The sequence below is a fragment of the Pieris rapae genome, chromosome Z (genome assembly GCF_905147795.1).
Source record: "Pieris rapae chromosome Z, ilPieRapa1.1, whole genome shotgun sequence".
Classification (NCBI taxonomy): domain Eukaryota; kingdom Metazoa; phylum Arthropoda; class Insecta; order Lepidoptera; family Pieridae; genus Pieris; species Pieris rapae.
Window position 1 is genome coordinate 5,569,211 of NC_059534.1, and position 13,979 is coordinate 5,583,189.

A 13,979-nucleotide genomic window follows, 5' to 3' on the forward strand; every position below is an offset into this window, starting at 1 on the left:
TCGAACGCATTGTAATTATTTCAGAATTGTTGAGTACGGTAATTAAAATCGAATACATATTCTCGTTTGAACATTATAAATTATAAGAACCTAAAAGTAATATTGACAGACGAATCGAACGCGATAAAGAATTATTTATACGTGGGATAAGGCTTCAGGTCCTGTTCCGAATAATGGGGCTCATACGTTTATGTATCTCTTTCATTAATAACTTTCTTGAAGCCGGTGCATCGAGTTTTTGACATTATGTTGCGAATATAATAAAAAAAACATTATCCAGCCAGGATTAAAACGTACTCAGTCTTGAGAGACGAAGGTTAGGCTGCTCAAAATTAGTGAACATAAAACTTTAATACGTCGTTATGCAGTTTAGCTGAATTTATGGTTATGAGTTAACAAACAAAATATTCTCGTTAGTAGGTCATTACAAGGCGTTTAAATCATTTCAAATGTTTCTTTTCCGCTTAGTACATTTACATTCTTTAATTACTGTTTATTAATACATTATACATTATGTTACCTATATGAATAAATGTTTTTTTTTTTAATTTTTATGTTTTATATATGTATGTTTGTTTTAAGGAGGTATCTTAATGATGGCAGCATACAACACCTGATTGCGATGATCCTGCACCCTGCTTAATATACGTACTATAAACCTCATTTAGTTAAAAAAAATTTAATCACATTAAAAAATATAGTTTAAGCAATAAATATACTGTATACGAATGAACGTGCTTATATTATATCAACTTTATAATCATTATAATTTTTAAATAAATGATGACGTTTCTAAAACTTAATAATTTTATTTTATTAAGGTACAAATATCTAGTCATATAATACCTAGACAAAAATAATATCATTGTTCTTTGATTGACAATTGTAGTTGAATCTGAATTATATGTAGAACCTCTATAACTCGAACATCAAAGGAATCGCAAAACAAATTGAGTTATGTTGTTCTCAATTTTGACTTAGGCGGAGTTTAATTCGACTTCTAGATGTTTAGATTTATTTTGACTTATACTGTCGGAAAATCCTTCATGTAATGACGTAAAAAATAAACTGACATAATGAGATTCAAATTATCGGGTTGAAAAACAATGCCATGTTCGAGATGGAAGGAAAATCTGTAGCAAAACGACTCACTGATTATTTCGACTAATAGTGTTGGGATTTCGAGTAATAGAGATTTGGGTCTTGGAAAAAACATTGTAGCTTTCAATCTATCAAGGCTAGACTTAAAGAACATACACAACTTACATATTGTATATTACCTTAATCAACACGACACAAAGGTGTTGTCCGTTGTAAAATATACTTTTAGAGAAAGCAATAAAGATGATTTTATATTTGTAAATATCAACTTAAAATCATTTTATGAACATCGCTGCTGAAGCATTTCTCGTTCCTAAATCCCTAAAGATGAACTGTTTTTTTAGCCAAACCCCCCATAATTAAAAGAAATATATACTGGCAATTCAATGAAAAAATATAAATATATTTACTTGCCCGCCCGTTTACACTAAGTAATGATATTGGCAAGTGCTTACAAGCCATTAATATCTAAACACTTTATGTTCGCAGTTTTTATTATTAGTTAATGTATTATTTATTTCAGACTGTTTTACAATATGAATAACTAAGTTTCGCCAGTAAACCTATAAATAAACTCTTATATTAACTAACTTGAATAAGTGATTTATGGTTCTGTATTTCTTCTATTTAAAAAGAAATAAAAAATATCTTAGAACTTTAGATCTTAGTTGTTTTTATTTTATTCAAGAGTCTTTAATGCATTTATTATAAGGTAACATCTCTATTGCTTTTTTAAGGGTCATAGTATAAAATGTTCTGTAATAATAATTAGGCGTATTTACTGGCGCTTGATTAATTGTAATTCTGTATTAGGTAACTCTAGATTCAGTACTTGGCGATTAGTGCGTCGAAAACGTGGAATCTCTAAGTCTTTGAATTTTAATCTAAGTCCCACTATGCTGTATGTATTGTATTAGATTCAACATTGGTGTACTTTCTATCACAATATAGAATTTGTTCTACGTCAGTAATTTTTCTGCTACAGTATTTTACGATATCCATACATTACATGCTCGTATACATTGCTATAAAAGCATAATCGATCACGAATTGAGCGCGATCATTGTATTTGGCAGTTGAACCGTGAATCCTGTCACTATTGCCTGCATCCCCCCCCCCCTTCATCCTTTATTATTCCATTCCGATTTACGTCGGCGCTTACGTAACTTTTTAAATCTAGTCGAGTGTGAAATGTTCATTAATGGATAAATTTTATTTCATTGATATTATATATTAATCATCAAACAACTCCTTGACTAAGGGACTACAATTATATAAGATTTAATTTGTCTCATGTACAACGTACTACGTACTAGTAAAGGAACATAGTAGTTGCAATTTAGGATGTTTAAAGTTTGTCTATTATTTGTTCAAAGGAATAACCCGATAAAGCAAATCAAAAATCTTTTAACAACTTTTGTAATACATTTAGAAGCATCCAAAAATACATCTGAAATTAATTGTGATTAACTTAATATCACAATTATTTAAAAATCGAGTCAAATCGTTATATAATAATCCTATTGTATATAATATTATTTAATTTTTAAGTAGAGAAACGATTGCATCGAATGAGAACAATGCAGAGCGAGCCGCTCTAATGGGGCGGTTAATATCATTTTACACGAATGAGAGCTCAAATACACGCAATAATATTTAGATTTGAATTGATCTATAATTCTTAAAAATATTATAGACAAACTTGAAAACATTTATCAACAAACTTTTTATTAAATGTTACTAAAATGACTTAAAGATTTCTTAGATTTGTGTTTCTTTAATCTGAAATCTCGTATCGTATATTAGGCAAAAAGAATGAAACAACTGTTTGGACTTAGAAATGCACAAAATGCCATTCCTCAATCACTCAATCACTCAATCCACTACCTAAATGTTATTAATAGAAATTTAAAAAAAAATTAAAAATATTAATCCCCCAATCGTCACTATTGGGAATAATGTACCGTCCTACTGGTGATTGAAATTCAGTTTTTATATAGACAGCAACTAACTTAACTTTAAAAATGTATTACTATCGACATAAAAACTCAATATTGACTCTACAGTATGTCGTCCTTCGTAAGTAGTGCATTAGATTTTAATCAAAATAATCAGAGGGGACCTCACGTGAATGAACACTGTAATAAATACAAACTTGTGACTTCCTCTGTCCGCTTCAATGATTTTACATTACTATTCTGAATTAAAGTTTCAAGGGTTAGTATGTTGCGAAAGGAATATATAGGAAATATATGACCTTGTTATAGTAATAATCTATTGACGTTCCCGTCATGGGTCTTGGTTTCAGATTTTAGTGTCATTTATTAATAAGCAAATAAATCACTGTCATCTGTGTCTACTGATGTTGGCAACGTCTTATTATCTTTTTCTTCACCGTTAATTATACGTAAAGAAACCATTTTTTGCAATTGCAGTTTGTCTCTGTTGATCATACAACAAATTACGTAAGTTAAAGTCACATTCGAATATTGAAATTCTCAACTATATTTGAACAATTTTAGGGCCGTACCCTTTGGCACCCAAGTAACATTCAAGATGCGGCCATCATATGCCTTTGAATATCTGGGTTTAAATGCTCAATAACGTCTAAAAATGTTTTAACAACTTGCGTAAGTGGGCTACGTAGGAACCATGTCTATTACCCCGATTCAGCCTAATATGATCAAGAAAATAAGGTGTTGTGAGAGGGTAGAGATTACAGATATGTAAACGTTATGTCAACACGGTTTCTAAACAACCTGTGTTGTAGAGTCATTTTCATCTCCAACACCTAGCACCTGTAATTCTGTTCGTCCTTAGTATAGATTAATAACACTTTCATTAATTAATTAGCTTCTAAATTGGATTTACTATGTAAAAACGTAACTACGCAATCGAGTTCCACCCCGGATGAGTTGGAACAGCATAAGCGCACATTATTCGTAATTAATTGTAAAAAAATCTTGATATAATCAAACACTCTGTTCGATTTACCGATTACACCTTGTTATACAATTATAATTATTGTAATGAACACACGTCACATACAAGCGAAGAGCATCGATGCGTGTACGCAGCCCCTCGCGTGTCTGTTGATAACAGAAACTACTTTTTTACTCACACAAGGCCTTCTTGCTTTATCAAATCAATAAATAATCGGAAATTATGCATTTTATTACGAAAATGAATCATAAACCTATCAGTATGAATTGCAAATTATCGTTTCGGAAATTAAAAATTAAGCACATGCAGTCAAAAGTGACGTGTTTAAAAAAAATATTGCAATATTTATGATTGGAAACGTGTTTTATAATCCACTAACAAACCTACAAGGTCGTTTATCTAGAGTTAGGGTAAAACAACGCCATTTTTTCCAGATATTATTAGAAGGATGTGATGTATGGGATAGGATGCGGCTGAAAATTATTATCATAGTTAATTGCAAACTACAGCTTGATAAATAGTGATCTGAATCTCCCCAATATGTTATTAACGCGATTATACACCTGTTTAGTAATATAATTCAATTATTCAAGTAGGTGCTCTGTCTCGTACAAAATATTTTTTCGTCAGGCAAGTCTCAGAAGCAAATTGGACAAATAAATTAAAATTTACCACTGACCAATAAAAGTCCTACGTTCTGGTTATCAGTCGATTTTAATGTCTAAAAGCGATTTGTCTACTATTTTTTAAGGATTTCGTACCTATTTAGATTTGTACATACGCAAATTTGCCCATATTGCTTTAGAATTCGATCTTCATAGAGTATTATTTTATAAAGTGAATGTTATCTGTTAATAATCATCATTGTCAATCTATTCTAATTAAATGGAGAAGGTTCGATTTTTAAAATATTAAATAAATTAAACATTTTTAAGAGCATTTTTTTTTCTCATGTCGTTGACATGTATGTTTCTAATGAGAACAAACTTCTTTAAACCTAACATTAGTCAATCGAAGTCATTCCCATGCACGACACGGTGGCTGCTCACAATCCCCGCACTTATAAACCGTGTAAATTGTGCCCACTGCCCACACAATATAACTACTAATGCGTTTGATAGCTATTATACCAACCAGAAAATTAGTCAAACATTAGCAATTAGTTAACTACAATTGAAAGATTTTTTTAAACTATTCAATATTTAAAACTATGTTCTATGTATACATATAGTTCTTATATGAATAGTAATAGTATGTGTAGTGGAACCAAAACAAAATAAAAATTAAATTTACTTGACGAATTGAGAAATTATATTTAAAAAATACTTAACAATCTTTGATAGAATCGATAGAGGATCTCATTAAATCATCACATGTGGACTTCAAAAATATGTTTAACGTTCTTTTTTTAATTTAATTTCTTCGTTCAATTTTATTCCTTAGAGATGAAGGTTTTTATATGAATAAAAAAGATATTTCGACTTATGTGGGACTTGGATTTTATTCCCAAAAAGCAAACAGTCATTTTTGGGTAGCAAGCAGAATATTCCATATGTTGTTTGTAGCTTCTTAAATGTTAGGCTCAGTAAAAAATATAGTCAGGCGAATTAAAGTTCGCGGGTGCTAGTATTTATTATAAAATATGACTATAATTGGGTGAAATATAACTCGAATCATAAATATAATTACTAAGATTAATTTCGTTCATTGTCGTAAAATCTGGATATATCATTTCATAACATTTCTGTATTAAAAACAATGATAATATTGTCTAATAATAGAATAATGCCTATTTAGAAGTTACTATTTCATTTAAACATGATACGCGACGAAACTATTTATTACACATATTTATTCAATCAGTGTATATTCTTGTGATATGCTTCGGAATGTATTGACTACTTTTCAATTGTATCAATTCAGTAAGCGATAAAAAATACTATCACACACTACAAATAGAAAGGGAAATTATTTTTTTTAACCAAATAATAATTTTACTTCTGGTCTATCGACAGGCAAATATTTGATTTTTAATAAAACTAAGTTCTTTTACGTCTTTGCTTTCGTTGTCTTTAACTCACCTGCATCTGAAGCCAGGTATCTAGTAGACCGTGTGGAGCGCCCCAACGGCCGCCGCCAGGGACTATCTGAAAGGAGAAACTTTAGTTTATATTTAATTAACAAAGGCTGTTAGTACACTGTAATTTTCATATAACCTTTATAGAGTAATGGGAAAGCATGTAATAACAGTAAGGGACTTGAATTCCCAGACACATCATAAAGTATTGCCCTTGTTTGAATAAATATACTATTCATTTGTACTCATTTAAAAACATAGTAGAACGTGAATGCTGTGACTGTGAAGACTGCATAGTTGTAATATTAATTTTACTATACGAAACATGTCCCATTAGAGATTTTGTCTTCTCGTGTCACAGTGGATATTAAAATGTTTTTAGCTGATTGAAGTTTATAACTAAATCTGGTGTTACTAAGCTCAATTGAAACTCGACTTTTTGGATCTAAGGCAAGCCGATTTCCTCACGATGTTTTCCTTCACCGTCGAACAAATGACAGAATCCCCATTGGTAGCTGAAGATTGAACCTACATCGGGAATGAGAATCTCAAGCTAGGTAATCCCTGATCCACACTTGAAGCAACATATTATAGTGAATTTATTATTTAGACCGTAATATTATACGAAATAAAATAATTTTAAATTTAATGCATTGAAAAATGTATAGTTAGCCGTAATTATTATAAGGTATGAGTTTAATTGTGTTTGCAAGCATAATAGTCCAATTTGTCACTTTTACATATATAGAAAGCAGATAGTAAGGTAGAGAATATTAATTTATCTATTTATTGCTGATTTATTCTACAGTGATTGTACGTGTCAGTTTCCACTGTCACTAAGCTTTCATAGAAAATCCATTAGTAATAAATTTTCATCCAAAATATGTCAACTATCAACAATAAATTTGGTCTTGTGAATGTTAAATTATACGACTTTTATTATTGTTTTAATATATTAATGATTCAACGATGAATTATTAATGAAATTGACTTTATCTTCGGATTTCTACCGCACATGAATCAACGTTTATATCAATGTAAGCATAATAGTTCGGAGCTTATTCCGCCGTTTTTATTAATTGCTATTTAATGAATGAACAAAATATCTGGCAAATAAATTTATTTTATTCTTTCAGTTTATAGAAAAACTTTTTAGCGAAATAAATCGAAATGTTCACTTCCTATTTCACGTTTCTTATTTTTGAATCATTGAAAATATTATTTAACACTTCATTTAATTGGTCTACTGGTTTTATTCCTGTTGATTTTACTCTCAAGTGAATTTAACTTTATTAATTTTAAACGAGTGAAAAAAAAACTGATACAAATCGAAAAAAAAATGATATTTGATTGATAAAATAAAAATTTTAATGCCACTTATAGTACCTAATAGTGAATATAAATAATAATTTGGTAATAAGCGCGAACCTGACGCCGTCGGATGGTTGTCGTTGATGTCTTTCTCAGGGGCCTACTTAATTCGTCGAAATTTAATACCAATAAGGTTCTTTAATCAGTAAAAAAATATTCACTGTATAAATTGTTTATCTCTATTGCTGAGAAGCAATCAGTGGATATTTTTTACTTAAATTATTCCAATTAGTATCTAAATTATCATAGATCTTTTCTCGTGCTGTTTGTATTATTTGAATTTATTATTGGACGACCGTGAGGTCGAAAATAATTAGTTTGCCGAGAAGTATTTTACTTCATAGATATTTAATTCAAAGTAGAATAGGGCAGATGTTATCAGAACAAACTAACCTGATCCCTTTGATATATTGATTTGATTCATTGGTTATTTGATATATACAATAACGTCCGTTATTTCTACTTAGTCTATGATTGAGTAAATAAATATCTTCCGACGGAAAACTCTTTCAATTTAAACCAGTTTCCGATTAATTTTTAATAAATACATCGCACACTTATAATTGCTTAATAAAGTGGACAACCACTTGTCCTTAAAAAATTAATGTAGTTACCAAGTTTTATACAGATTCATTTGCGATTTAACTCGATTAATAAATTAATTTAGCGGTTTTATTTGTTTTTAATTTATTTTTTGAGTTAAGCTTATTAACTAAAATTAATTCGTTTTGATTTGATTTCGCTTATTAATTAAACATAAATTCCACACAAAAATATCGTACAGCAAAATCTATGTCGATTTTTCATATCACAGTAAAAGTTGTGATAATAGACACGTGCCGTATTTTTTGTCGACACCATTCCAGCTAAAACACAGGTCGCATAAATCACTGATCCACTGCCACTCATACCTGGTCTCCCACAAGGTCCTCGGCAGCTGTGATCGCGCAGCAGGCCTCCATTCCCGGCAACGGCCGGGTAACAACACGGTACAAGCGCAAAACGTGCGCAAAGCGGGCGCACGCCTGCGCGCACTAACTGCGCGGGAACAACTACGTACCGAGCGGCGGCCTGCGTGCGTGATAGCGCCGCGACCTCCTTCGCGGGGTTGCAAGAAAGTGATTAGGCTGTTGCACGACTGATAACGCGCAGCCCACTACTTCATATTGTCCCTCGACGTAATAAGCTCAATTGAAAGTTGTCTAGGCAATGCTTTTATGAAATTTTCATCAGATTTACGTAAATCTTATAAGTTGATACTTTTGTTTTTAATAAAAGAAATGCTTTGAGGCGATACGGAAAACTAAGATGGATTTTCTATATTTTTATGTCAGTCATAAATAAATAAACTATATTAAAAAAAAATAAGTTATAGTTAGCAGTAATTCATACGTAAACATTTAAAAATAGTTACAATTTAATATGGCTTTCATTGTACAGTAGAAATAGTATAAACTGGATGCATTTTCTCGTACAAAAGCGAGTGTATAGTTTCTTATCAAAGGACCTGTTTCTAGCCGATACCTACCTACAGCACATCAGCAGCTTTCACTGATTCACTATGGCGGCTAAGTTTTTCTTTCTTCAAGTACTTGCGGTTAGTTCTTATCAATATTTAAACATTCGTGTTAAACTAGATTGTATAAATTGTTTAATTTCTAGCTTGTATGTTGCCTGGTGCATTTGAAGATAGAAATTAATTTTATTTATTGTAACAGATAAAAATTGCTTTTACTAGAGAAAATTTTGGTTTAAAAAAATCATAAATTCAAGAATGAAGGCTCGGGCTTTTTTTAATTTAGTTGCAATAAAATTCATAATTTTCTAATTAGATGATTTAGTTAACAATTCAATCTGGGACTAAAATCATAATTCAAGTCACCATTTCCAAATATTCCTCCCTATACCAATACCTGCTAATTTAATTTCTTCTAAATCGCCTACACCTGAAACGTATACAACTGTACGTGAAAAGAAGAGTAAAAAGGACAAACATATTAATAAAGTGATACCCAGGAGTTATAAATAACAAAATCATACAGACTTTTAATTATGACAAAACTAGACTAGTTTTACACTTCCAATCTGAGACCACACAGATACTTTGTTAAGTATTTGAAAGTATGATATAACCTATGTTATTGTCTGATATCGAATGATGTGGAGGACAATTTTATTCACGTACTGAGTTACAAATTTATTGGGAGGCTTTGATTATGATAAAAAAGCAACTCAAACAGATACAAATTTTATTACCAAAAAAGGTACCATTAAGATAATATATGTGTATGCTTTCATAGAATTTTTAAAGGGAAGTAACTCCATCATATATGATTTCTAAATGTTTACGCAGTGTGTACTAGGAAAATTCTCCAATTAATTCTAACAGAAATAAAAATCTTCCTCAAATGTGGACAAGCAACGTCAAGAGTCAAGATAGTTTATATATAATATTAACAATAATTTTACTTTCTGTTCGCTGTTGGTAATAAGTACCTAATTGGCTGAAGTGAAATCGTCGTTAGTTGTAAAAGGCCATATTTTCAAAATATTAGAATTAAATTGTAATAGCAGTACTATTTTCTTTAATATAAACCAAAATCCCATATTTTGCGAAATATTTTTAAAACAATATATATCTGGTAATGTCCCCGTCACTTACGTGATAACATTCTAGCAAATAATGTACAATAAATAGGTTATTACTTTTGCCCTTCGGAAATATAGAGGGGGGTTATTGGTCAGGAAGTCTTCGAGATAGCCGCCCTAATGCTTCTCATCAGTTTTTCGTGAAGTATCACGCATTATGAATAAGACATAAGCTATCAACTTAAAAAGTTACAAGTTAAAAATATTTATAAAGACTCAGAACAATATTTTGTATACATTGATTTGATAATTATATGTAAAGAAAAGGTACATAGAATTAAAGAAAATACTAAAATATAATGCATGGTGTGTATATGTATAAAAAATAATGCAGCAGATAACTATACATATATAATATTATGTAGACATAATGAGGCTCACATATTTACAAATATTGCTTCTATTGATTGTAGATATTTTTTAAAGAAATAATTAACATACAATCAAGGAGTGTGTGAGGTACATTAAAAGTTATTTATTTTTAGAAAAAAATGAAAATTTAAACCTATATACGTATAAGAAGATTGGAAATCAGTTGATTTTCTTTAGTTTCATTGTCGTTTGGAGCAGGACCAGCATGTTTTCAAGCATTTCTTTTTTGAAAATAATACTCTAATTATATATATATCCTTATCCACAAAATGTATTTTTAAAAAATATGTTCGTTTAGTTTTAATATCACAATGTATTTTTCTACAACACATGGAATGAATATAGCGCCTACTAAAAAATTAAAGCAATCAAGTACATGTACACGTTAGTCAGTTATTTCTACAGGCGTATCTATCTAATTTAAGTAAAAAAGTGTAAGTACTAAGTCGAAAATTATTTCATGTTTTAAAAGAGCTTTTCCTACAGCAGCAATAAGTAATATAGTTTAAGAAGTTTCTTATTGTTTAGTTAATTACCAGTTACACTTATACTAGAACGCTGTAAATGTATGACGCTTTATCAATTCTTGTTAAGATTACTATAAAGATCAATAGGATTATTTATATGACACCATAAAATAACAAGCATGAACATTAGTGATAATTTCTAGAGTATTATGTATGTAAGACAGTAATAATTTCTTTACTGGAAATAAGAAACACTTTACCTATAACTAACTATATATCCTGTATACTACTCCCATACTATTCACAAATTGCTCTTTCTCCGGCGAAGAATTGCGAATACTATTAAGCGAGAGCAAACCGCGATGACCCTGTATTGTACATGTAGATATACAGCAAAAAGTTACTTCTTGCTAGTTTTCCTTCTTACATATCGTTAGATAAATGCATACTACTAAAATAAAGTGTATTAATATTTTTCATATTTAATTAAAACACAATTAAAGCATAAACAAAGCATTTCTTTTGTGAAGCGGCTGAAACAGCTAAATGCATCCTGGCTCCGAATATGATTTTGTCCCAATCGGTGACGAGACCTGAGGTCCGTGGGCGCCTTATTTGCCATGAATCCTGCGAGTATCTTAGGAACTAAAGGGACTCATTTTAATATTATATTTTAAGGCCAGTTATTGTTTTATGTTATATATATTTATGTCAGCTGAAGGATTACTTTATATATATTTTTATTGGATTCAAGGTGCACAGTATATACACAGAATTAAAGGATATCTTGCAAATACATCAGCTATATATTATATAAATTATTAGTCACCGAATCAGAAACTGCAAGAACCTCTATATGTTTTAAACGCGAAATATACAAAAATTATCTTCTAGACAACCTAATACATAATTTACGGTAAATATTTTTTATTTATTGCTTTAAATTAAAATATGTTTTTAAACATGCGGTATTCGCGAATTTGGAATAAACTGGTTGTGTAATACGAATATGATCATTTCAAAATCTTAGATAAAACAGCTTATTCATGGTCAAAGTTAAGAATTATAAAACTGCAGACGAACATTTTTGTTATATCAGTATGTACATACTTTATAGGATCATAAAGTTATACTGCTTGCTATATGTCCATATGGACAATAATTATAAAGCAAACTTCGCTCACACAGAATATTTTTTGTGATATTATAGAGATTACATGTTGATACGTAGTTGATTTGATAATTATTAACAAATTTAAATACAAATAAATTTTATTACTGAGATTCAAATCTGTGTGAACTAATATCATTTAATTGAAAAATGTATTTAATAATAATTAAAACCTTTCGACCGCGTACGCCTACGCCTTTCAAACAAGTGGGTCCTTTGCGGGTTCTCATCTAAGCAAAAACTCAACATAACTGTTTCACCTGGCATTTTCTTAATATATTAAATAACTATTACAAACACATATATAAAACAAATAAGTACTTCTCGCAAAGGTTTATTCAGCAGAGGAGACGACTGATTGATTTTCACCGTACAATCTTTATTTCCTGAATATTCAATAGAATATTATGTAAAAGCTAAGGTGTATTTCTCACATTTTCAGTTTTTATTTCATATTTATAATTTATAGTCGAAGAACTTCCACGAAGCTCTTCTTGGGTTTCTTAACAAAAATCTATTTTAACTAAGAATTTTTTACATATCATTCGAATCATTTAATAGTAATTAATAAAAGGCTATTCCATTGATAAAGTTCTTCAATGCTATTTTCTTTGATGCATAACATAATTAATTATAGTATTTAAAGGATTTTAACGTAACGTAAATTCTTAATAATATTTTTGCTATCAAGTACTGAAGCACATTGAAAGTCGTGTAAAATTTGGCTTAGTTATATGCCAATTGATATTTATTTTTCTCTTAAATTTCAATCGTTTATGTCACGACTACATTTATATCACCGACCTAATAAATAATAAAACTTCAATTGAGTCACTAGCACGAAGCGTGTCGCCTTTCGTTTAGGAAATAAACAAGATCTCATTGACGCTATTGCTCATAATAAAATACTCAAGGCTCATAGCATTAATATTGTGGCCTTCGCAATTACACTCAAACAATCAACGATTTTTCTTTTCAAATTTCATGATGTTGCCATATAATAAAACATAAATTTTAATGCTTGGGTAGAAGCTTTGATATGGATATCGTTACTTTTTTTAATAGAACAGAAGGAAAACGGCCAGAAGGCTCACCAGATGTCAAGTGATACCGCCCGCCCATGGACACACATAATAACAGAGGGCTCGCGAGTTAACGTCCAGGTTTTTCATTAAATAAGTAAATAAAGAAGGAAATTAACTAATAATTCAGCTGTTGTAATATGGCTTCATTGATTTTATTTCTTGTAGATGCTGTAGTCTTTTGTGCCTAATCGTCAATGAATATAAGTCTAAGGCAAGGTTTCCTTGTGGCTTCATTGCATATAAAATAAAAATATATTATTGCATAGTCAATATTCAAAGACACCAGTAGACTTCGGGTAGACTACTCCGATTGTCAGTCACTCATAAGGTTTTATTACCTTAAGTAGATAAGAAAATTTATATTCTCATTGTTTATATATTAGTAATCTGACACTAAATAATTTTGTAAACGTAACTTTATCAATCTCATTTAAGGTATTTTAGATTAACTTGAATATTTTATGCTTGGAGTATTTGTGGATCCAAACAGTTAGTGTTAAACCTAACACACTACTTTTGATTGTCAGTATCGTCTTTAAACACACAGCAAGCATCTAAGGAAGAAATCACAGATCAGATTTTTATTTTATTTTTTACTTATGTAACTTTAATCACGTTGTGGTTTATGACATTTTCCTTTGAATAATTGTAATGTAGAGGGAGGGTAAAACTTGCTGAGTTTCTTGCCCGTTCTTTTCATAACAGGGCCTCCTGGTAGTTTTGCGAACGGATGGCGTAGCTCT

General features: G+C 30.2%; 1 protein-coding gene across 1 annotated transcript in view; it reads right to left on the reverse strand.

Annotated features, from left to right (window-relative positions):
- The window catches only part of LOC111000152 (dendritic arbor reduction protein 1), a 52,553-nt gene extending 44,016 nt beyond the window's left edge, over nucleotides 1-8,537 (reverse strand). The window contains exons 1-2 of the mRNA XM_022269512.2: nucleotides 8,404-8,537; nucleotides 6,126-6,191 (exon numbers count right to left, since the gene is read on the reverse strand). Of these exons, the coding sequence (XP_022125204.1) occupies nucleotides 6,126-6,191; nucleotides 8,404-8,454 (117 nt within the window). The 5' untranslated portion in view covers nucleotides 8,455-8,537. The remainder of the gene's footprint in view (nucleotides 1-6,125; nucleotides 6,192-8,403) is intronic.
- Nucleotides 8,538-13,979: the final 5,442 nt, after the last annotated feature.